At 39.6% G+C, this 23,858-nt stretch overlaps 1 protein-coding gene across 3 annotated transcripts in view; it reads left to right on the top strand.

Moving 5' to 3' along the window:
- Positions 1-23,858, top strand: part of tsnare1 (T-SNARE Domain Containing 1) — a 230,379-nt gene that overhangs the window by 115,138 nt on the left and 91,383 nt on the right. For all 3 annotated transcript variants that reach the window (XM_055013784.1, XM_055013785.1, XM_055013786.1), the window contains exons 5-8: positions 890-980; positions 1,087-1,161; positions 1,383-1,439; positions 12,368-12,523. In XM_055013784.1, coding sequence (XP_054869759.1) covers positions 890-980; positions 1,087-1,161; positions 1,383-1,439; positions 12,368-12,523 — 379 coding nt within the window. The remainder of the gene's footprint in view (positions 1-889; positions 981-1,086; positions 1,162-1,382; positions 1,440-12,367; positions 12,524-23,858) is intronic.

Consider the following 23,858-nt stretch of genomic DNA (forward strand, 5'->3'; position numbering starts at 1 on the left):
TGCTGAAAAGTAGATTTCAATTATACCTTGTTACTTTGAAGGAGGAACAGGGTGGCTAAAAGTTTTCTTGAACAATAAGCTACAGTTATCAGCACTGTGAGAAATAAATAAGGACAGTCCCACTTGTCTGAGATTTGATCAACTGCTAGACAGTCTTGTTGCTTCACCAGCCGCAGACCAGTTTTAGACTTCTGTTGAATGCAGGCAGATCAGGAAGAACCAATGAGGAATTAATGTGTACTGCATTTGGGAAGGCACTTGTCGGGAAACAGAAAATCGAATCATTTGTTTATTATTTTGCAGTTAATCTTTTAAAGATGAAAAGTTCTAAAATTGGCCATAGTTTAAATGAGCAATTCTGTTTGCTCATTTAAACTCTTTTTAAAAACGTAATAAGCCCGTTGACTCTTAATTAGCCTCCTGGCGCGGTGCCAGATGTGTGCCCTTTATTGACTAGCCCCAGTGGGTTAATGCAGGGCTGAATGATTTAAGATAGGTCATTTCTTGTTTCCTTTTTTCCCAGCTGAATTCTTTATTTAAAATATATTGCAGAAAAGCGTTTTGTTTTTTTTTAATCTTCTCTTTTCATACTTGATGTCAGCAAAGTGTTTCCTTACCTGAATGTTGGCTGCAGTGGTAGAAGGTGTAATATGTTGCATAGATCATGATGCCCCTCAAGGCAATTTGTAATATCACCCATATAAACACAACTGACTTGACTACTTACGCCTGGCTTCACTTGTAGGTATAATGTATGAAAGTATTGCTTCAAAATATCAGATCTTGGAAACTTCTGTGTCATTACAATGGTATGCAGTATTGGCAAGTGAAATTACTTTTGCTGTCTTCTCATAATTCAGTAAATCCTGTTTTCCAACCTTTTTTCCAGACACTCCACTCAGCAGCAAACCAACAAAGTCATCACCAGCACAAGCCAGCTCATCAAACAGCTCTCTGACATAATCAGCGGTTCTTCACGGGTATTTAATGCTCCCCTTCCTCCCTCATTCACTTTCATTTTCAAGAATAAACAGTAGATCAAGCAACATTTGAGCTAATTAAAGCTAATCTTGTTTTGTTGCACAGCAAGACCGTCTGCGCCTGACCAGGCTAAAGACTGAACTCTCTGAGTCTGTGCAGCGCTATGGGGATCTGCAAAAGGTATCTGCATATATGATATACTCCTCTAATACCACATATTCACCACTATGGTCCATAAATTCTTACTAATTAAAGATGAATTGAAAGAGCTGCTCCACTTACATAAAATCGTATTTGAAGTGTGATTCCTTGCGAATACAGGCAGAATAAAAATGTTGGATGTCTTCAGTAAGAAAAGAAGAGTCTTCTTGACCCTGTCTCTTCATTTGCTTCTCTTTCAGAAAATTGCAGAGCGCTCAAGGGCCCTGCTCCCTCCAGCACAGAAAGACAAGAAGAAGGTGAGCTGATATGGAGGGTGAAATCCTCCCTTTGTTTCACTGTCATTCATAAAGGAGCAGGATGATGAGATGGCATTTCTCTGCTCAATTGCATTCGCACCAGGGCTCCTTTGAAGCTCTGGCTTGTCTCTTCCACTCTGTTATATTACAGAATCCATTCATGACATCCAACTCTTTAGAAACTGCTTTAAGTGCTTTGATCTGATTCTAAGTTGGTCACTGACACAGTTTTGTTTTTTTTTTTTTTTTACTGTGTTAAGAGATAGGAACTGGTTATCAGTAATCATGTTGTTAAATGAAATTCAGTCCTCATAACAGACAGAATAGTTGTGAACGGTCAGTTATTCCAGATTAACAAAACAAGATAGAAAAAAGTATGTATTGCTCATTATGCTTATATGAGCTGATTGTGGCAGAAGTAATAAAATGTAGCATATCTATCAAGTTCAATATACTCTGTGGTCTATGGAAAGGATGAAACATATGTGTGGGGTTTTAGTCTTGGTTATCTACCTGCTGTAGAGACTCCATCATCAAAGACAAAATACAAATATTACCATTGAATATGGATTCTATAAGACGCGTCAAAGTACACAGTAAACACTTTTACATTTTTCAATAAAATACATGGCACACAGTAAAAACAAAAACATGCATGAACAAGAAAAGCACTCAGAGAGCACAGTACTCCACCAAGGCTGCTCAGTCGTTGTGTGATTTCCATCGGATAAGTCCTGATAAGTCCGCAATGGGGGATTTGTAGTAGGAATCATGTGATCGTCAGCAGGCAGCTGACGTAGTGTTCACTTGTTGTCATGGTTACACTGACGCCGCGCTGCTATCTGGCAATAATACAGAAATCTTTAATAAATCCGTGGATCCAGACTATAAGCTGCATCACTGCCAAAGTCTAATCACTTGGTCCTTGTGTCATTTCTGACCTTCCCTGAAAATTTCATCCAAATCTGTTTTTTGAGTGATGTTGCACTCAGAAAGACAGACAGACAGACAGGCAGACAGACAAGCGTATGCCAATCATCACATAACTCCGCCATGTTCCTTGGTGGAGTAAGAAACAAACCAAAAAACTATCTAGTCATTACTCTACATTTAATTAGCTAATGGGTCAGTTTCCTCACATGCCGTTTGGCAGATGTTTGCTATTTAAACTTGCCATATGGACCAAAACAAGCTAAACTAAAACAAATTTTCAAACAATTAAAAGAAATGAAACAATAAACTCTCCCATATAGAAACTGTGCGCACTCCATCCATCCATCCATTATCTATACACTGCTTAATCCTCACTAGGGTCATGGGGGGGTGGAGTCTATCCCAGCTGACTCAGGTGAAGGGAGGGGACACCCTAGACAGGTCACCAGTCTGTCACAGGGCTACATACAGAGACAAACAATCACTCTCACATTCACACCTACGGGCAATTTAGAATGATCAATTAACCTCAGCATATTTTTGGACTGTGGGAGGAAGCCGGAGTACCCGGAGAGAACCCACGCATGCACAGGGAGAACATGCAAACTCCATGCAGAAAGATCCCGGGAAAGCCGGGACGTGAACCAGGGACCTTCTTGCTGCAAGGCGAAAGTGCTAACCACTACGACACTGTGCAGCCCACTGTGCGCACTGTATATACTTATTCTCTATCGTGCTGAAAGGTATACGCTTAGATTTTGACTGCTTCCATGCCTAAAGAGAAGAAAATCTCCTAACTAGAAACCCCGATAGTGAGTCATTCAAATATGTACCCCTGCTTGTCATGAATTGGACTGTGGTGACCAAAACCATTTATTTATTTTTTGTAAAAGGCTGTAAACATATTTCTGCTGTAACGATGGTCATTTTAACTTGGGGGTCTACAGGGAATGACTTGTATTTGGGGCCAGCCAGGTCATTTCCAGGAAATGTGGCTTTTGGCCCTTCAGTATTGGCTTCATTTGTGAACCGAGGACAGTCCTGCTTGGTCTGGACTGGTAACACAGAGTTTGCTGCTGGACAGTGAAAGTGTCATTGTTATGTTGTTCTCCTTGCTGAGCTGTAGTTCCTATACACCATTGTGCATTGGCTTTTAGAAAACATTATAAATAGTTGTGTCACTCACATGTTGGTTAGCAACAAAGTCACAGAACAATTCAATTCAATTCAATTTTATTATTATTACAGTCAAATTGTCTCGAGACGCTTTACAGAACCCATATGCCTGAACCCCCAGAGCAGCCATAAGGAGATAGTGGCAGGAAAACACCCTTTAACAGGAAAAAAAAACTCGAGCAGAACCCGGCTCTAATGTGGGGGAACCATCTGCCTGCTGGCCGGGTGGGTTGAGAGGGACAAAAGAGGTAGAGAGGTGGAGGGGGACACAAGGACCATAAAACACACAGTATAATACATGCATGATAAGACAGATGATACATGCAAAGTACAACTAACATGGAAACTAATTATAGTTTACTGCTATGGTGTACGGCTCTGGCATTAAATATACTAGATGAGCATATCAAGTATAGCGAGGGTGATGCAGAGTAGATTGGTGGAAATGGGCAGCTGGAAGCAGTGGGCTGGAGGAAGGTCAGCAGCAGCATCCCACAGATGGAGATTAGGCCAGTTGGTGGGAGAACCACCACAGATCTGAAGCATCCAGCTCTGGGACCAGGGACACTTGGAGAAAGGACACAGGGAGAAACAGAGTGAATGTAATGCAATAATGGTATATATAGTAAATACATAGGTAGTTAGAGAAGGGCTCAGTGCATCCAGAGAGGTTCCCCAGCAGCCTAGGCCTATAGCAGCATAACTAGGGGCAAACTAAAGGGACGTCAAGAGGGGAAGTCAGTTGTCCAAATGAAAACACCAGCTCACCCCGTCAGGGTCCCCCAGTCAGTCCTAACTATAAGCTTTGTCAAAAAGGAAGGTTTTAAGCCTGGTCTTAAAAATAGAGAGGGTGTCCGCCTCCAGAACCCAAACTGGGAGCTGGTTCCACAGGAGAGGAGCTGATAACTGAAGGCTCTGCCTCACATTCTACTTTTAGAGATTCTAGGAACAACAAGTAAGCCTGCAGTCTGAGAGCGAAGAGTTCTGCTAGGATAATATGGTACTATCAGGTCTTTAAGATATGATGGAGATTGGTTGTTAAGAGCTTTATATGTCAGAAGAAGGATTTTGAATTCTATTCTAGATTTAAGATTTCCAGTGAGAGCTATTGGGACAACCTGATAATAAGGAATTACAGTAGTCAAGCCTAGAAGTAACAAATGCATGGACTAGTTTTTCTGCATAGTTTATCTGGAAACAACTGTGTGTGATTTAATTTTTTTTTCCAGACTTGTGTTGCCTTTTGTAGTATTGGGATCAGATTTTGACACCTGTGCTCCTTAAACACCACACACAAAGCAAGCAAGATGTTATCAGACAAAGATGCACTACCCAGCTAGGTATATGAGACACAAAAGAGACAGGTGCACTGCTACACTAGCACAACTCAACTCTACTCAAACTGAAGATGTTGTTTTTTGACATTAAACTCAGAGAGGTGAGAACAGTTACCTGATTACTGGTTGATTTCCTTCTCTTTACGAGGCCAGACGAGTGTTAGTTCTACTTCATCCTCTCATCAGAATTGTTAACACTAACACCTGCTTTGACATGAGGAAGAAGGGCCCTTGTATAGATTGCACTATCCTACAAAACTCATGCAATGAGTGAGTGCTTGGTATACTTTCACCTGCTTTACTGAAGGAGAACGTAGCGAACATATGACAAAAGCCAAGTGGCTGTTCACAACTGTTTTCTTTATTAAGAAAAGTCCAAAATACAGGAGATTTACAGGAAAAGATATTCAAAAATGGAGAACAGCTTATTAACTGACTGTGGTGTAGCTGTCAAAATGAAATAAGATTTAGTTTTATTTTTACAAAAATATTATTATGGATAATAAACTGAAATAGAATTCAAATCTACTGACTGGTGGTACCTTGTGGCAGTATTTAGTATGTGCACCTTTGGTTGTAATTACAGCTTTCAGCCCATGCCGATAGATCTCAATCAGCCTCACACAATTGGACACTGCAATTATGACCCATTCTCCTTTGCAAAACTATTCAAGCTGCGTCAATTTGCATGGTGATCATGAGTGAAAAGCCATTTTCACACATTCTCCAGAACTTCTCTCTGCTGTTGTTAAAGCATTTCTGTGTCAATTTAGCATGCTTCAGATCATTGGCTTGCTGGAAAACAAATCTTCTCCCACTCTTGCAAACTGCATCAGCCTGTCCTTTAGGATTTCCTTTTACTTTGTTGCATTCATTCTACTCTCAACCTTTACAAACCTCCCGGGACCTGCTGCCAGGATCTAGTCTGATGGCCAAAAAGCTCATTTTTTGTCGCATCAGACCAACAAACTTTTTCCAGTTGACTTCAGAGTCTCCCACAGGCCTCCCAGTGAACTCTAATTGAGATTTAATATAAGCTTTTTTCAACAGTGACTTTCTCTTTGCCACTTTCACACAAAGTAGTGAAGACGCCAGACTACAGATGCTGTATGCTCAATCTCTCTCATGTCAGCGTGTAATTCCTTCAGAGGTGTCATAGGTGTCTTGGTGGCCTTCTTCATTACTGTCTTTCTTGCACAGTCATTCAGTTTTTAAGGCTAATCCGTTCTAGACAGATTTAGTTATGGACTATATTTCTTCCATTTCTTAATGATGGATTTAACTGCACTCCACCTGGAAATTTCATTGTATCTTTCCCTGACATCTGCTTTTTAAATATCCTTTTCGTGGAGTTGCTTGCAGTTTTCCTTTGTCTTTACTGTGTAGTTATGGCCAGAAGTATTGATTCACCAGTGACTGGACCTTCCAGATACAGGTGTCTTTATACTACAGTCACTTCAGACAGATTCACTGAACAATTCACAAATTGTGTGGCTTCTAGCACCATTCAGCTGCACCTGTGTTGAATTTGGTGAATCACTTTAAAGGGAGGTGAACTTATTTTACATTTCATATTTTTAATTAAGTGACATTACCTTGCACTGCTAGGTTGGTTTTGACCAGTCTTGTTGTGTTTTTCTCAAAAAACAACAACAACAACAAATAAACCAACCATAACTCATTGTTGAAAACCAATAGAAGAGGAAAACTTTTTTTTATTAGTAGTGTAAAAAGGAAGTGGGGCGGGTGGTGGGAGCAGATGTGGCTCAGGTAGTAGAGCAGATTGTGTCCACTAATTGCTAGGTTGGTGATTCAATACCTAGTCTCTTCACATGCAAAAGTTTCTTTGGGCAAGAAAGGCGCTGAATCCGAAGTTGCTATCGATGGCAGACAAGCACATTGCAGTGCAACTCTGTCGCCAGTGTGTGTGTGTGTGTGTGTGTGTGTGTGTGTGTGTGTGTGTGCATGGGGAGCATTGTAAAGCACTTTGAGTACCACAGAGGAAAAAAAATGCTATTTAAGTGCAAACCATTTACCATACAACTTTTCTCCCTGAGATGACAACAGACATTTGTCTGTCAGTTCTTACATTTCAGAAAAGATCAAGTACATTTCAAAATTGAAATTATAATTGTAATAATGATATGTATTTTTCAAGTTAATTTTGGGCCTTTTGTTGGCTTTATTAGACAGGTTAGTAGAGAGGCAGACAGGAAAGTAGGGAGAAGAAGGGGAGGAATACCTGTAGATAAGGGCTGTGAGCTGGAATCCAACCCAGTCTGCTGCATCAGGGACTATAGCCCCTGTTCATGGGTCACCTGCTCAACCTGTTGAACTACATGGTTGCCCGTAATAATGATATAGTAATTATTCAAAAAATATAATAATCTTAACTCTGCATGTGACATACAAAAAGCTGATATGCAGCCTTTATCTTTATGCATGTATTTTCTCTGTTTGATATTTGTTGCATTCTTGGATTTGGAGCATGTTTGTGTTTTTACTCTTGATTGTAGTTTGTCCCTACGGGCCACCGTACAAATGAGGTCTACTGTGTTAATAAGTGAGATCTGGAGGTGCTGACAAGCAGAGGTCAGCTCACAGTTTCTGTTTCTAGACACTGCGCTAATCGAAGTTAGCTAGCTGCTGACAGTGATTCCATGTCCAGCACCTTTCTGTTTCATTCAATAATTCTTCAGACGAGTTATTGAAAGACTCCATCTTGAACGGCATCTTTCTGTTGAAGTGAATGGAGAATCATTCGCAGCTTGAAACATTTGTACAAAAACAATTCTATGAAGAACCATTGCTCTGACAAGGTGCTTGAAAAAATCTTTTTTACAGAGAGGAGAGTCACGTGTAGTAACGTTTTATATCCCACTGAAGGCATATTATCAAGGTCTTTTATACTGCAAGCATTAAAAGGTAAAGAGCTTTGGGGGCGGCAAGGTTATAACTCAGGCTTCACTCAAAGCATAGCAGCAAGTTCACTAATCAGTGGGTTCATTGTGAAAGAACAAATTGGTCAAACTACATTTAATGTAAGTACAGAGTGTGTATTTTGTGCCGTAGATGAAGTGGAAGAATTTTCAGTCAGTGGATAGCAAATGATGAGAGGCGTCCTGACGTTTGGAATCTCATACATATGCATTTAGAACAGCATTTTTCAGACAAATGCAAATGGTATTGACTGTTTCCCACACACATCTTTAAATTCACGTCATCACAGTCAACTGGCATCGACAGCAGGGAACTCAAAACTGTGTGAACTTTTCAGCAGCGCTTGAACTTGTGCAATAAGGTGTCAGAATAATTGTCTTGAATCTTTCTCCATGTGTGTGATGTACTAATATATTCTGTAACTATATGTATGTATGTGGAGGAGTGAGCATGCTTTGCAGAGTTGCTGAGGAGCGCTGAGTCACATTGTGGCCAGCAGACACAGCACTGTGACTCAGTCTGGGCTGGTCTCTGGCCCCTCTACTGTGAATTAGCTGTGCACTCAGCCACACAAAGGTGGAACATATTAGCAATGCAAAAAAGTCAACCAGACCTCACTCTGAAGATATGTCTCTTCCCTTGGCTCTGCTTTTGTTTCCACATGTAACAAAGTGTGCATATGCAGGGTGTAGCCTCAATTTCAGCAATACGCTGCTCTGAACTAACATGCTTTGTTAAAATATCAGGAACTATCTACTCCAAATTGTCTAAATTGAAATGTCAGGTCTTTCATCGCCAAAATAAACACCATTAGGATTGATCTTCTCCATTGTTGAAAACATAAGCTCAGCATGGAAATACCATGGAAACTTTGGTGTCTTTCAGTCATTGCCAAAATGGCTACAGCTATGCCCTACTTTGACAGGCAATGGAAGATAAATGTGGAGAACACTGGACACTTTCATAAGAAAAATGGTGATTAAAGTCTTCCACTGCTGCATCTTAGGATCTACTCTTAAACAGGTGGAAGTGCTGGTAACAGTGTTCAAATCATGGACTTTCAGCCAGTGATATTCAAGCATCCCAGGAGGTAGGATAATTTTGCAGTTTCCAAGTGTGACAGGGTTTATCTACAAAAGAATGTAGTGAGCTAAAAGGAATAGATTAAAAATAGTTTTGCTAAAAATAATAAATAAACAGTAAAAAAAAGGCCTTGATAAGTCATTTAACCCACTGGCGTTTGCTAAAAGAAAGGGGCAAACAGTTTAAATTGTTAGCTGATTGACAGATAGATTGGTTCAGAACTCATGACTGCTGCCATTACTATCACTGAAACTGTACTTCTACTACTATACCAAGATCCTACTGTTAAGGCCAAACATCCCTGACATCATGAGAAGTTCTTTCAAATTGTGCTATGGGGGTTGATATCATCATTTAGAATGACAGTTTTTTACAAAAATAAAATAACTTCTAGAGTAGATACTAATAGACATACACTACCATTCAAAAGTTTGGGGTCACCCAGATAATTCCATGTTTTCCATGAAAACTCCCACTTTTATCCATGTGCTAACATAACTGCACAAGGGTTTTCTAATCATCAATGAGCTTTTCAACACCATTAGCTAACACAATGTAGCATTAGAACACAGGAGTGATGGTTGCTGGAAATGTTCCTCTGTACCCCTATGGAGATATTCCATTAAAAATCAGCTGTTTCCAGCTACAATAGTCATTTACCACATTAACAATGTCTAGAATGGATTTACCATTCATTTAATGTTATCTTTATTAAAACAAAACAAAACAAAACAAAAAACTGCTTCTCTTTCAAAAATAATGACATTTGTAAGTGACCCCAAACTTTTGAACAGTCGTGTACATCTACAGGCAATTTAGAGCTGCCAGTTAACCTTACCTGTATCTCTCCAGGATGGCAGGGGTTAATGAACAAAGGGATATCTTACAATCTCCAAATATGCCCCAGTCTAGAACCTTCCTGCTTTGAGGAGACAGAGTTAACCACTGCAACAGACACTGTCCACAGGAAAACAATGCAGGAGCTGCTTCTTAGGGCCTTTTCAGATGTACGCTCTGTTCCCTTGATCTGATGGCAACTGAATGTGTGAGTTTCATGCCTGAATGTGTACCATGGTCACTTTTTTATAAAGTTTTGCTGGCAGTCTTACTAGGCTGGACGTAGTCACATTCCATATCACTTTCAAGACAGCACGAATACGAATTTCAATTATGTATTTTAGTTTTATTTATATTCACCAGTTCACAGTATGTGTCATCTCATAGCACTTCACATAGTAAGGTGAAGACAGAGAACCCAACAATCCAAAGTAGTTACCGTTGGATTTGCTATGAGCAAGCAGTCAATGACAGTGGGGAAGAACCAAACAAAAAAAACCCAAAACCTTTAATGGACAGGGGAAAAAAAACAAAAAGGCGGCCATCTGCCTCAACCGGTTGGGGTGAGACTTCTGCTACCTATCTGTTAATGTGACTGCACTTATCAGATAGGCCCACATAAGCAACAGTACACCAACTTGTGTAAAACGAATAGGAAATCCTTTTTTCTACATTTCAGCATCAATATTTGTCAAAAAAACATCACAGAGAGCAAAAGACAGATTGTGTGCCAGAATCAAAACACACCTTTCTGACACTTTTCCATACAATTTAAAATCTGTTCAGCTCCAAACTGACATTTCCATAAAAATAAAACTTTAATGATACTTACCACTAGTCAATATAATACATTTTCTTTGCCTCACAAGATGTTAGCAAGAGCTGACATTGCTTGATGGAATTTTTCCTCTGAGCTCATTAAATATCTGCAACGTCAAACAGCAGTAGGATCCATATGTGCGACTCATTATTAAAAATTATACCCAGCACGGCAACTGATCAGTCCGAGATCCAAGTTACACTCGGGATGGAAATTAGCCGTATGGCTACAATCTCTCGTATTTATGTGGAAATGTACATTAATACGAACTGTTCCATTTTTAAAAATAAATAAACAAACACTGTGTACTTGCCTTCACATCAGATAGGTGAGTTGTCACACAGGATTGTAGTTTATCAGCTACAGTTAAATGATTCGTTGCATAGTGGCCATCCTCAGGTTGAGTCCTGAGTTAGTATCACAGCTGTTGGAATAGTTTGATTTTACTGTTTGTAAAGTAGTAGCTGGATGATCATCACACATGGACAGAATTTTCACTGATTAGGATTTTTAAATAACCTAGCTGTTCAGTTATTTGAACCATTTGATAAACTGCTATTAGTTTAGATTGTGCGTGTTCCTGCCTTATTTTGTTACATATATCACTTGATATATTGTCTAGTCTCATGTGAATGGCAAATATTGCATATGTACCATGGCTGTCTTGAACACTGTAGGATGTATGTCTGAATAAAAACCACAAGCAGCATTCAGAGAAAAGTGTCAAGAGTGCAGTACTCCATCAAGGCTGTTCATTCCCCATATGACATTGTCAGAAATGCAGCATTTCTTTATTAGTTATTGATGATCAGAAATCACGGCACTAGAATGTGTCCATTTAATATAGATGCACCCACAAACAAAATGACTTTACGCTGAGCACAGGCATGTGTTATGCATGTGTACGTTATGTATGGATACTGAATTGCGTGGACTAAATATGTAGCATGAGGTGGGAAGTGATGGGGCTTGGAGACACCCCCACAATTTAGTTAATTGATCCTTGTATCATTTCTGACAGATAAGTCCTCAGCGGTGGATTTGTAGCAGGATCACAATCACGTGATCATCAGCAGGCAGCTGACGTAGTGTTCACTTGTTGTCATGGTTACAGTGACGCTGTGTCGCTATCTCTCAGTGATACAGAAATCTTTAACAAATCCACGGATCCAGACTATAAGCTGCATCACTACTAAAATCTAATCACTTGGTTCTTGTGTTATTTCTGACCTTCCCTGATAATTTCATCCAAATCGTTATTCCGCTTTGAGTAATGTTGTCAACAGACAGACAAACAAACCAACGTATGCCAATCGTTACATAACTCTGATGCGTTCCTTGGTGGAGGAATAACAGAAAGGTATTACTTTAAGGCATTGATGAAGCCAGCAATAGCATGGATCCCCTGTCTGAAAAGGGCTTCATTCACCTCTTCATCAGCAGAGAACACTGTACACCAGTTAACAAAAATGTTCTTGGAGCAACGTTGGTTTCAAAGGTTGAGAGTCAGTAAACTATGTTCTGGCATTGTGTAATCTTGTCATCATGATGTGATGATGAGATTACACAATGGATAAACTGTAGAGGGTGGTATAGTTTATTCATCATACACACGGGTAGGTATGATGTGGAGTTGCAACATGTTGCCATCCAATCAGAAATCGGAGCACTGACATCATGTGGCAGCAGACACACTCTTGTGGTCTGAAAGTACGTTTACTGTTCTTGCTGTATCCATTTCCATTACAGCTTCTTATTTAATTAAATCTAATGTGTTTGTGTGTACATGTGTTCTCCCACAGAGTCCTCAGACCCCATCTACTGAGCAGATAGAGGACGGTCCACTGTTTGGAGAAGCAGCAAGCTCAGAGGGAGCAGCTCAGGCTTTTTTGTCTGAGATAAGTGAGGAGGATGTGGAGGTGCTTCGTCAGAGAGAGGAGGCCCTGCTTCAGATTGAAGTAAGAAAATTGATGGGTTTATGTATGTAATTGTTTATATATCTCCAATTGTTAGACCAACTAAATTCATTAAACACACAAATCACACAGTTGTCCAGTAGGCCTATGATCACTGACCAGAACAACCTTCCTGTAGCTGCTGGTAGCCAATCCCTAGCAACATGAGGATATTAGAATTACTTCTTAAGGGCAAGAATCTAGAACTCCTTAAAAAATAGCTTGAACAGTTGTGTTTGATTCAGGTAGGAATGGTTATGGATGTGGAACAACAAGCAATTGGGCACAGACTTATAGCGGCACTGAGCCTTTTTCAGCTACATTCTGCAATCTAGCAAAGTGCTGCTGCTGGTTAAAAGCCAGACCTAAACTTTTTCAGGGACTTATTTTTGAAGAAAATCACCACCACAGCAGATCTAAACAGACTCCCTGATCTCAACAGATACCTGTATAAAATCTTATACATCACACTACAACAAACAAAAAAGAAAAGTTTAACCATTTGACTGTTTAGGGAAACATCTGGGAGGTCAAACAGTATTTTCCTAAAGCAGAGCTTACTGACTCTTAAACATATATGAATTCCCTTACTAATTTTAATGTAGTCTTACAGAAAGAATCACAAGAAAATAATATGATCAGAATATTTTTTCATATTCTGTACAAATTCTGTGAAAAGACCTTGGCCACCAATGAATGCACAGTATCCACTGTGTATGGATCAAAGCCTGCTATATAATATTTCCTTGTTCTAATTTAAGTTTCTGACCTTTTTAAAAAAATGATAATATTTTATTCATGAGGTATTCTGATAGATGCATATTTAGAAACAACTAGATTTGAAACTGAGAGCTATAGGCAGGGTAGTGAAGTTAGGCAGCACTGAAAGACCAACTAACACATTGTTGGTTTTAGTCTTTTCATTAGGTTTTTGTTTGTTTGTTTGTTTGTTTTTTAGGGGGAAATAGATGAATAAATAAACTCATACAATGCCAGTGGATTAAGTAAGCCAGATCTCTTGGGTTCCTGGCTCTGCCCAAAAGCCTGACACTAGCAGTGTTTTTTTGTTTGTTTGTTTGTTTGTTTTTGTTTTTTGCTGTTTCTGATATAACTATGCAAATCAATATACTTTAGTCTGTCATTTACTATGAAATGCTGTCTTTTCAGGAGATATATTTCTTAGATTGTCCCAGAAGTCAAAGGTTTGCCACATGCTTCACTTTCCTCACCTGTATATTGCCACAGAGTCTACAAAATCCAAACAAGCAACCTTGTGATTAAATGTTTGCCAGTATTCTCTCAGGGTGGCTAAGCTGCTTGTAACTTGTGTCAGGTGAGAAATGACACCTTATATTCCCATGTGTGTAAATAACAGCTAAGGTCTTTTACAGCATGAATGAAAACGCCCCGGTCATTAACTTTTGAAACAGTCAGGTATCTGATATAAAAACAGCTGCAGTTAAAAATCACTCCCCAAAACAAAACAAAATGAAAAACAAACTAGGTATTTGTTTTCTTCAAATATTGCCTCCCAGGAGGCCAACACATGCCAAATTAGTAACTAGAAACTCCGACAGTCTCTGTCTTCTCCCACTTCCAAAAAGCTTATTAGTATTTTGTCACAGTAACCCATGCTGCTGCAGGATATTGAATGCAACCCAATTACTAAGGTGCTTATATAGACTTGTTTGTTCCTTTACCTGGGTAAAGTGTGTAAGGAATCATAATGTTTCTCAACTTAACTTTTAAAGCCATCATGAAAGAACACCCCATTCTGTTAAACAGTAAAAGCATTTACAAAATGTCTCTGATGTGATACAGGTAAACGTACTGATGGGGAAAACCTTTTGAGGATGCGGTTGGCCTGCTGTATTATCAGACTGCGTTGTGTTCCACAGTTTATGTTCATGCACCTGTCTCTTTAAGGAAGCTGCTATTTATAGTAGCACTTTTGTCAGATGTAGACTTAAATGTCCATGATGCACTAAAAGGAGATTTCAATTTGTTCTGACTTATTTTGGCCCTTTGATGACAGTGATAACAAGCTGTGAACAAATTATTGGCATGTTACCCTTCAACTTGATAAGATGGACATAAATTCAAGTCAATTTTATTTATATAGCACCAATTACAGGTCAAATTGTCTCAAGACACTTTACAGAACCCATATGCCTGAACCCCCAGAGCAAGCCCTAAGGCAACAGTGGCAGGAAAACACTCTGCAAGAAAACACTCACTGTAAACGGGAAGAAACTTTGAGCAGAACCGGGCTCTTTATATGGACGGACCCATCTGTCTGCTGGCCTGCAGGTTGAGAGGGACAGAAGAGACTAGAAAAGCACTCAGAGAGCGCAGTCCTCCGCCAAGGCTGTTCAGTTGACGTATCATTTCCGACAGATGAAATCTTTAATAAAAAATGACTTTGTGCTGAGCACAGGCATGTGTTATGCATGTGCACGTTATGTATGAATACCAAATTGCGTGTAAATTACTCTGATAAAAGTCTGTTGATCAGTTCATCACTTTTGGCAAACCTTTGTTTTGCTAGTGTTAAAATAACCCTTCCTTCCATGCTTTTATTTTGAAGACATATTTTTAATGTTGCGGGCTTTTATTTTGTCACCATTCCAGCAGCACAGGAAGTGATTCTCTAAGAAGCAGGTTATTGACATGACGAAGACGCTGCCGAAAAGTCAGAAAATTCAAATAAATATGAAAGACAACGGTTACACGCTGTTGCTGTCTAGCAAAGGATGTGTCTAAACTTAGAAGCAGCTGGAATGGAGACAAGCTCTTACTGTGAAGGAATGAGTGAAGGACAGGAAGGAATTTGTGTTCAAAATAAGGCTGACGACTGAACGTAAATAAAGGCTTTGTGAAACATCAGGAGCTTCACCATTGTCTGGCTGGGGTTTGCTACATACATGACCTAAATATGTAGCAGGACTCAGAAACAGTCCACAATTTAATCATTTGTTCCTTGTATGATTTCCAACTGATAAATCACAGTCAGTTTGTAGTAGCATCGCAATCATGTGAACGTCAGCAGGTAACTGACACAGTGTTCACATCATGGTTACAGCGACGCTGTGCCAGCAGCTATATCTAGCAATGGGAAATCTTTAACAAAGCTGTAGATCCAGACTATAAGCTGCATCACTGCCAAAATCTGATCACTTGGTCCTTGTGTCATTTCTGACCTTCTCTGAAAATTTCATCCAAATCTGTTGCTCCGTTTTTCAGTAATGTTTCACACAGACAGACTGACAGATTCACAGATTCACAGACAAATGTACGCCAATCGTCACATAACTCCGCCCGTTCCTTGGCAGAGTAATAAACAGCAAACAGCTACCTATTCAGATGTCCAACAATTTTCAACTAACATTAAAATTCAATGAAAGTCAAATGTCCACTTGATGAATTTAGATCCAGTATTTGCTCTCCCTGTAGCTCTAGTTTTGGTCTCCACCATCTCCTGAGAAGAATATCCTTCTGTTCACCATAGTCTCAACCTGTGAGCAACAGTAAAGTTGTTACCAGATAGCTAAACGATGGGCAGAAACTCGGAAACAAGGAGCTGAAGATTTATATGATTACTCTGCAAGTTTGACAGATTGTTATTATAAAAATATCAAGTGCTCTGCTATAGTACCTGGAATCTAACTTAAACCTGTTGCAAGGTAATACAGGGTGGGCCAAAAGTAGACTTACAGCTGTTTCACTATTTGTTTCACGTTTTAGATCTAATTTATCCAAACCATAATTTCAAACTAGTATTCCATATCCCTTAGTCATGTTTGTAAACGTTATTAAGGTATTTCTTCCAATTTTGGCTTTGATTTTTCTATTTTCTGTTTTTTTTTTTTTTTTTTAAATAGGAATTGTGAGCAATGGCAAACAAATGAAATCAAGAGCAAAGAGCAATTTATGGCACAAGAAATAAATTTGAAAGGTTTTACCAAAATCCTATCCACTAAGTGTCAGCCTACTTTTGGCCCATCTTATATATCTGATTTCATATTTTTATTTGTTTATAGTGAAACTGATGACACCGACAATGCTTTTTTTAAAAATTGAATTTCTTTAGGAGCTGATTATCCTTTAACTTCCACTTTGTTTTTTACCACCCCAATCTCCCTGGACCCATTTTTTTCATTGTCATTGCACTAAACTGAAACTCTAATTTTGGTTTATTGCAATGATAACAATAACGATTTGTGAATCTGGAAAGTACAAATCTCCACTAAGGTCAAAGCTCTAGTTTGAACTTTTATATAAATTGAATAGATTCTTCCTTTGCTCCTGCTCCACTTGTCTGTAAAGTTTAATGAAATGTAGATTGGTAATTTTTGATAGACAAACAGACAACTGGTACTAAAAACATAGCTCCACCTCACCTCTCACCTTAGTTGACAAATAATAAACTAACACAGCGTTTGAATCATGAGACATGATGCAATAATTATACTAACCTTTAACTTCTTCACATTCACCAGTATAAGTATGCACCAAGTGAGAATTCTGCCTCGACATTTCAAATGGCATCAGCATATTTCTGAATTTATACGTGGTCACAATTCAGTGCTGTAAATCACTGAAAGACTTTGTAACAAGACTGCATTTACAGCAAAGATAGAGATCCATATTTGTTCCAAAAACTGTCCTAGCTTTCCAATGATCTCTGGGCTTTATTGAACATGCAACTCTGCTGCAGCAAAATCTGCTGATGGAACTTTAGAGGACATAATGTACAACTTCATGAGCCGTCTCAGAAGCATATGTCTGAATGAAAGGAGCTAGGAGTCTGATACATGCAGCCACATTCTGCTTTTAAAATGACAAGGCCATACACAGCAGTCCAGCTCTGGACTGTAGCTTTCTGTCCAACGGTTTGAAAAATAATTATAATGTTTTAGGAGCACTTTGCAGCATAATGAAGATGTATCTCTGTGCCCAGTCGGAGCTGTCTGAACTTCATCAATGTTTCAAATCAGCTAATCCCACTGCAGGACCCGGACTCTGAATAGGAGCGAAAAAAGGAAGAACATCAATCTCTCCCCACAGAATGACACACAGTGAAAGAGCCGCAGCACGAATGACAGCTTCATTTCAGCACAGCAGCCGAGATGGGCCAGGCAGATGATTGGTGTTCAGACTGGGTCGTCTGGCCTGCGCTTTAGTCATAGCAGCATGGATAAATGTCATCGTCAGCGCTCAGGCAGGTGCTGAGGGGCTTCACGTTGTTCCTTTGGGGAGAGTGATAGTATCTGACAATGTGCTTTTTCACCTCCACACTACCCTCCTTGCCACCATTCTTTTCATCCAAACATCCCAGTCCTCTACCCCAACCCAACCCCCACTACACACGCACACACACCCACACACACACACACACACACACACACACACACACACACACACACACACACACACACACACACACACACACACACACACACACACACACACACACAGAAACTACTAAATCAGCAGTGTTTGCTGTGTGTCCCAACACACCACCATTAATTTCTTTTTTTTTTCCCCACGGCTCTGGTCCCAGTGGACCAGAGAGTCTGGAGTCTGTCATCGTTATCAGCCTCCGTCTCTCTGGCAAAGGTTTGATGTGGTTCTGAGGTTAATTTTGCCTTCCTTAGAGACTGGATGTGTGTGTTCGCTCTGCTGAGGCTTCCCAGCTGCAGCTGTGATGGTAAGGTGTGGTGCACCGACTGAAAGTAAAGCCAGTCTAGGATGTAAAAAACACGACTATCGTGTTTGACATCTTCTCCTGAACTGAGGATGTAATCAATAATGACACAAGGGTTATCACAAGTGAATTTCCACAAACAATAACAAAAAAAGACTTAATCACCTTGAAATCACACCGGTCTTAAGGATTTAAGGAAGACACTTAAAATGTGTCTTCCTTAAATGCCTTCAAGCGATCCAGTCATGTTTTTCCCTATGTGTTGTCTTTGTTTTGTTGTTATTTTGACGCTATTGATAATCAAGTATATAATGTGTACTAAAAAGGTGTAAACTGATAATCCCTCCAAAGTCATATCATTTGATTAAGGTGACATGGTGGCAGAGAGGTCAAACTTCCTGTTCACCTGAAATCCTAGTCATGTTGTGAGAAAGGTTTTGTCAACATCAGTCACATAAATATATCAAGTTTCAAGCTGAAAAAGTATACTATTGATGCGACACAGTGCCCTAGTGGTAGTAACATCTGCACTGTCACATGTATGGAAGCAGCTTTTCTGAGTAAATTGTATTTGTTTGAGTAGTATCACTGCGTCATACTTTTGACTCTTACTTGTGTAGATTTTTTACAGAAAATTTTATTTATTTTCATTTTTTGCATTCATACCCATTAGACCCTGGTCTGCTAATTCCACAGACTGTTTTTATGCAGTATCAGCTAATATTAGCAGACTGCAGCGGTGTGTTGACTGTAGCTGACACAGAGAAGCATGTGTGTGTATTGTGTTAACATTATTGATAATTTTGTAATATTGAACCTAGCAGTGCACAACATCACTGTATTAACAGTTATTATACATGTGGCCAAATTAACACAAACAGAAAAGTTAAAAGGAACTATTGCACTATTTTCATTTCATGTGGAAATGAGACGTAAGAGTCCAACCATCACCACCAAAGACCATAGCTCCATTTAACTCATGATGAAACATCACCACATTATCTCCTAACGGGCCTAAAGGAGACATCAGATTATTTAACATGTTCTGTAAAAATGTTAGACTTACTCTGTCCTTATATTCCTGTTGGGTTAAGAAATGTTTTAACAGACGTAGGGGGTATGTTGTTATGTTTTCGAGTTCTGCAGCCATAAATGAGTATTAGACTGTTGTGCCTTACACTGTTGTGTGATTGGCTGCTTTATTCAGGTGAGTGATGGGGATCTAAGTCGTGTGACTCTGTGTTATTCACATGCTGCCTATACTGAGTAAAATCAGATGCTAATTTGGGCTGCACAGTGGCTTAGTGGTTAGCACTTTCACCTTGCACCTAGAAGATCCCCACTTCACATCCCGGCCTTCCTGGGATCTTTCTGCAGTCTTTCCACAGTCCAAAAACATGCTCAGACTCAGAATTGTCTGTCGGTGTGAATGTGAGTGTGATTGTTTGTCTCTATATGCAGTCCTGTGATAGACTGATGACCTGTCCAGGTGTCCCCTGCCTTCACTCTAAGTCAGCTGGAATAGACCCTAATGAGGATTAAGTGGTGTGTAGATAATGGGTGGATGGACAATTCAATTCAATTCAATTTTATTTATATAGCGCCAATTACAGTCAAATTGTCTCGAGACGCTTTACAGAACCCATATGCCTGACCCCCAGAGCAAGCCAAAAGGCGACAGTGGCAAGGAAAACACCCTTTTAACAGGGAAAAAAACCTCGAGCAGAACCCGGCTCTAATGTGGGGGGACCCATCTGCCTGCTGGCCGGGCGGGTTGAGAGGGACAGAAGAAGTAGAGAGGTAGAGATAGAGGGGTAGAGGTAGAGATAGAGGGATACAGATAGAGGGGTAGAGATAGAGAGGTGGGGAGGTGGGACACAAGGACCATAAAACACAGCCACACATCTGAAGCATCCAGCATCCAGCTCTGGGACCAGGGACACTCGGAGAAAGGACACAGAAAGAAACAGAGTGAATGTAATGCAATAATGGTATATATAGTAAATACATAGGTAGTTAGAGAAGGGCTCAGTGCATCCAGAGAGGTTCCCCAGCAGCCTAGGCCTATAGCAGCATAACTAGGGGCAAACTAAAGGGACGTCAAGAGGGGAAGTCAGTTGTGCAAATGAAAACACCAGCTCACCCCGTCAGGGTCACCCAGTCAGCCCTAACTATAAGCTTTGTCGAAAAGGAAGGTTTTAAGCCTGGTCTTAAAAATAGAGAGGGTGTCCGCCTCCAGAACCCAAACTGGGAGCTGGTTCCACAGGAGAGGTGCCTGATAACTGAAGGCTCTGCCTCCCATTCTACTTTTAGAGATTCTAGGAACAACAAGTAAGCCTGCAGTCTGAGAGCGAAGAGTTCTGCTAGGGTAATATGGTACTATCAGGTCTTTAAGATATGATGGAGATTGGTTGTTAAGAGCTTTATATGTCAGAAGAAGGATTTTGAATTCTATTCTAGATTTAACAGGGAGCCAATGAAGAGAAACCAATATAGGAGAAATATGATCTCTCTTGCTAACTCCCGTCAGTACTCTGGCTGCAGCGTTTTGTATCAGCTGTAGATGTTTCAGAGAGCTATTGGGACAACCTGATAATAAGGAATTACAGTAGTCAAGCCTAGAAGTAACAAATGCATGGACTAGTTTTTCTGCATCACTCTGAGACAGGATGTTCCTGATTTTCACAATATTTCTCAGGTGGAAAAAGGAAGTCCTACAGATTTGTTTTATGTGCGAGTTAAAGGACATGTCCTGGTCAAAGATAACACCGAGGTTCCTCACAGTAGTACTGGAGGCCAATGTAATGCCATCCAGAGTAACTATATGCTTTGAAAGCAATTCTCTAAGATGTTTGGGGCCAAATACAATGACTTCAGTCTTGTCTGAATTTAGTAGTAAGAGATTATAGGTCATCCAGGTCTTTATGTCCTTAAGACAATCTTGCAGTCTAGCTAGCTGATTAGTTTCATTTGGCTTCACAGATAAATACAATTGAGTGTCGTCAGCATAACAATGGAAATTAATACAGTGCTTCCTAATAATGTTGCCTAAGGGAAGCATGTATAATGTGAACAGTATTGGTCCTAAGACAGAACCCTGAGGAACTCCATGATTAACCCTAGTATGCTCAGAAGAGTCATTGTTGACATGCACAAACTGGAACCTGTCTGATAAGTAGGATTTAAACCAGTCCAGTGCTGTCCCTTTAATGCCAATAGAATGTTCTAGTCGCTGTAATAAAAGTTTGTGGTCGATTGTATCGAATGCTGCACTAAGGTCCAATAAAATAAGTATAGAGACCAGTCCATTATCTGACGCTATGAGAAGGTCATTAGTAACTTTCACCAGAGCTGTTTCTGTGCTATGATGCACTCTGAAGCCTGACTGAAACTCTTCAAACAGGCTATTCCTTTGTAAATGTTCATATAATTGATTTGCAACTGTTCTTTCCAGAATTTTAGAGAGAAATGGGAGGTTGGAAATTGGTCTATAGTTGGCTAAAACATCTGGATCTAGAGTGGGCTTTTTAAGTAAAGGTTTGATTACAGCAACCTTAAAAGCCTGTGGTACATAACCTGTTACTAGAGAGAGATTAATCAGATCAGACAGATGCTAATTGGGTCACTTCTTCTTCTTAAAAAAAATATGTTAAAATCTTTTTTAAAAAATGTGTGAAGTATACAAGACTCATGAGTTACCAAAAACAAACATTGTTTTCAGCTTTGTCACATTTTCCCTGAGCTGCCGTGTTGTGTGCAGTCTTAGGGCCATAATAGCCAGTTAAAAGTGCAATTGTAAGATTAGCACAGTGAGTTCTTACTTGTGTAGATCATGATACCCACAGTGTGTTGCTGGACAGTATTGGTTAGACCATCTTTAAAGATGGGATGCTGGACAGCTCTGAACTCCTTCTGGGACCGGCAATTGAATTTTTTGAACATATCGTCCTTGAGTGTCATCATATTATTCCACATGCTCTGACAAGACATAGAAGTTCACATATTAGTATCCAGCCTCTGCAGACTGTCACCTCCCAGCTGCACTTTATATGCTTTGGCACAGGAGATCATTTCATCAAAAATGAATTCATGAAAAAAAAAAAAAAGCTTAGGGCATAACAGAGGACATCTTTCAAGGGGAATCTGAATACCACACCTGGCCCAGTAGAAAAAGAGAAACAAAGGCCAACAGCAAAGCATGTCTGTCCTACCAATGTATCCCCAGGACCATGTATCCACACAGTTTACCCTTCAGTGAAAACAGGTATAGTGGGAAACACCACCAGATAAATCATTCCAGTAGACAAACAATAAGACTTTCACACCCTCAGCAGAAAAGATCTTTGAGAACGTGGTTTATTAGCAAAAGTGTTTGTTATTAACCCTGGCAATCAAATGTGTATTGATTTTCCTCTCTTTACACACCGAAGCTAATAGTATGATGGCAGATCACGTACTGCTGGCTGGCTTCCCCAAGATAATGAGAATATCAGTCTTCTGTGAAATCCAAATGCTTATATTCCTCTCAAACATCATTATCCACAAACTCAGGTTTCAGGTTCCTATTTAGTGACACTGTTCACACAGTAAATGTTCTCTTTGTTATTACTGCAAAATTAAGACACAGATAAAGAGCATAATAATCACAGTTTTTTAATATACAGTGATTGCTATTGACGCATTCATGTAAGCAGAATTAAAATGTTCTTGTAAGTTCTGATGCTTTGCTTAAATGTCGTAAAGTAGAGGTAACAGTAAAGGGGTGACAGGCTGTTTAAAGAAAAACGTAACTGAGAGTTACAGTTTTTAATTTAAGAACATTATTATCTTTTTTGCAGGCAATGCGAAAAAATACTGAGATGGCTAGGTTTTAATTAAATTTTAATTAAATCATGATTAAGTGAATCATTTCATTTAAAGAAAACATCTTTCCTCGTTTTCTGCCTGACTTAGAGTCTTTAAAGTGAAACTACAGGCTTAGATTTTTCTTTAAGGTGCATTTCTTTCCACCTGCTTTAGGTACATTCACTTTGTATACATGAAAAATCCCAAGAGGCAACCCTGTCTACCAGATATTACCTTTGTGTACAACTAAATTGTTTTCCCAATTACGTCTCATGTAAATGCTGGCTTGAATGCATTCAGATTAAAGGGTTTTTTGTCCTGATTGAATGCATTGTTGACCTGCATCAGAGCTGGAGAGACACTGTTGGGGTGGATGTCAGTTACACAGAATGCACAACCAACACACACACACAGCAGAAATTGGAGTTTACATCTGAATAGTTTCCACTTCAAAAATCTTAAAGACTTCCTCTAGCGAAAATTAACTTGTTTTTTGTTTTGTTGTTGTTTATTTTTTAATTTAAGTGTCCATATGATGTTTTTTAGGACACATCATGAGCAAAATAAGCAGTCACCACCATGACTGATCATCTCAGTCTTCAACAAGAAAAGCACTCAGAGAGCACAGTACTCCGTCAAGGCTGTTCATTCCCCATATGGCATTGTCAGAAATGCAGCATTTCTTTTTAGAAGTGCAGCATTTGTTTATTAGTTATTGATGATCAGAAATCACGGCAGCATAGAATGTGTCTATTTAATATAGATGCACCCACAAACAAAATGACA

The sequence above is a fragment of the Amphiprion ocellaris genome, chromosome 9, assembly GCF_022539595.1.
Source record: "Amphiprion ocellaris isolate individual 3 ecotype Okinawa chromosome 9, ASM2253959v1, whole genome shotgun sequence".
NCBI lineage: Eukaryota > Metazoa > Chordata > Actinopteri > Pomacentridae > Amphiprion > Amphiprion ocellaris.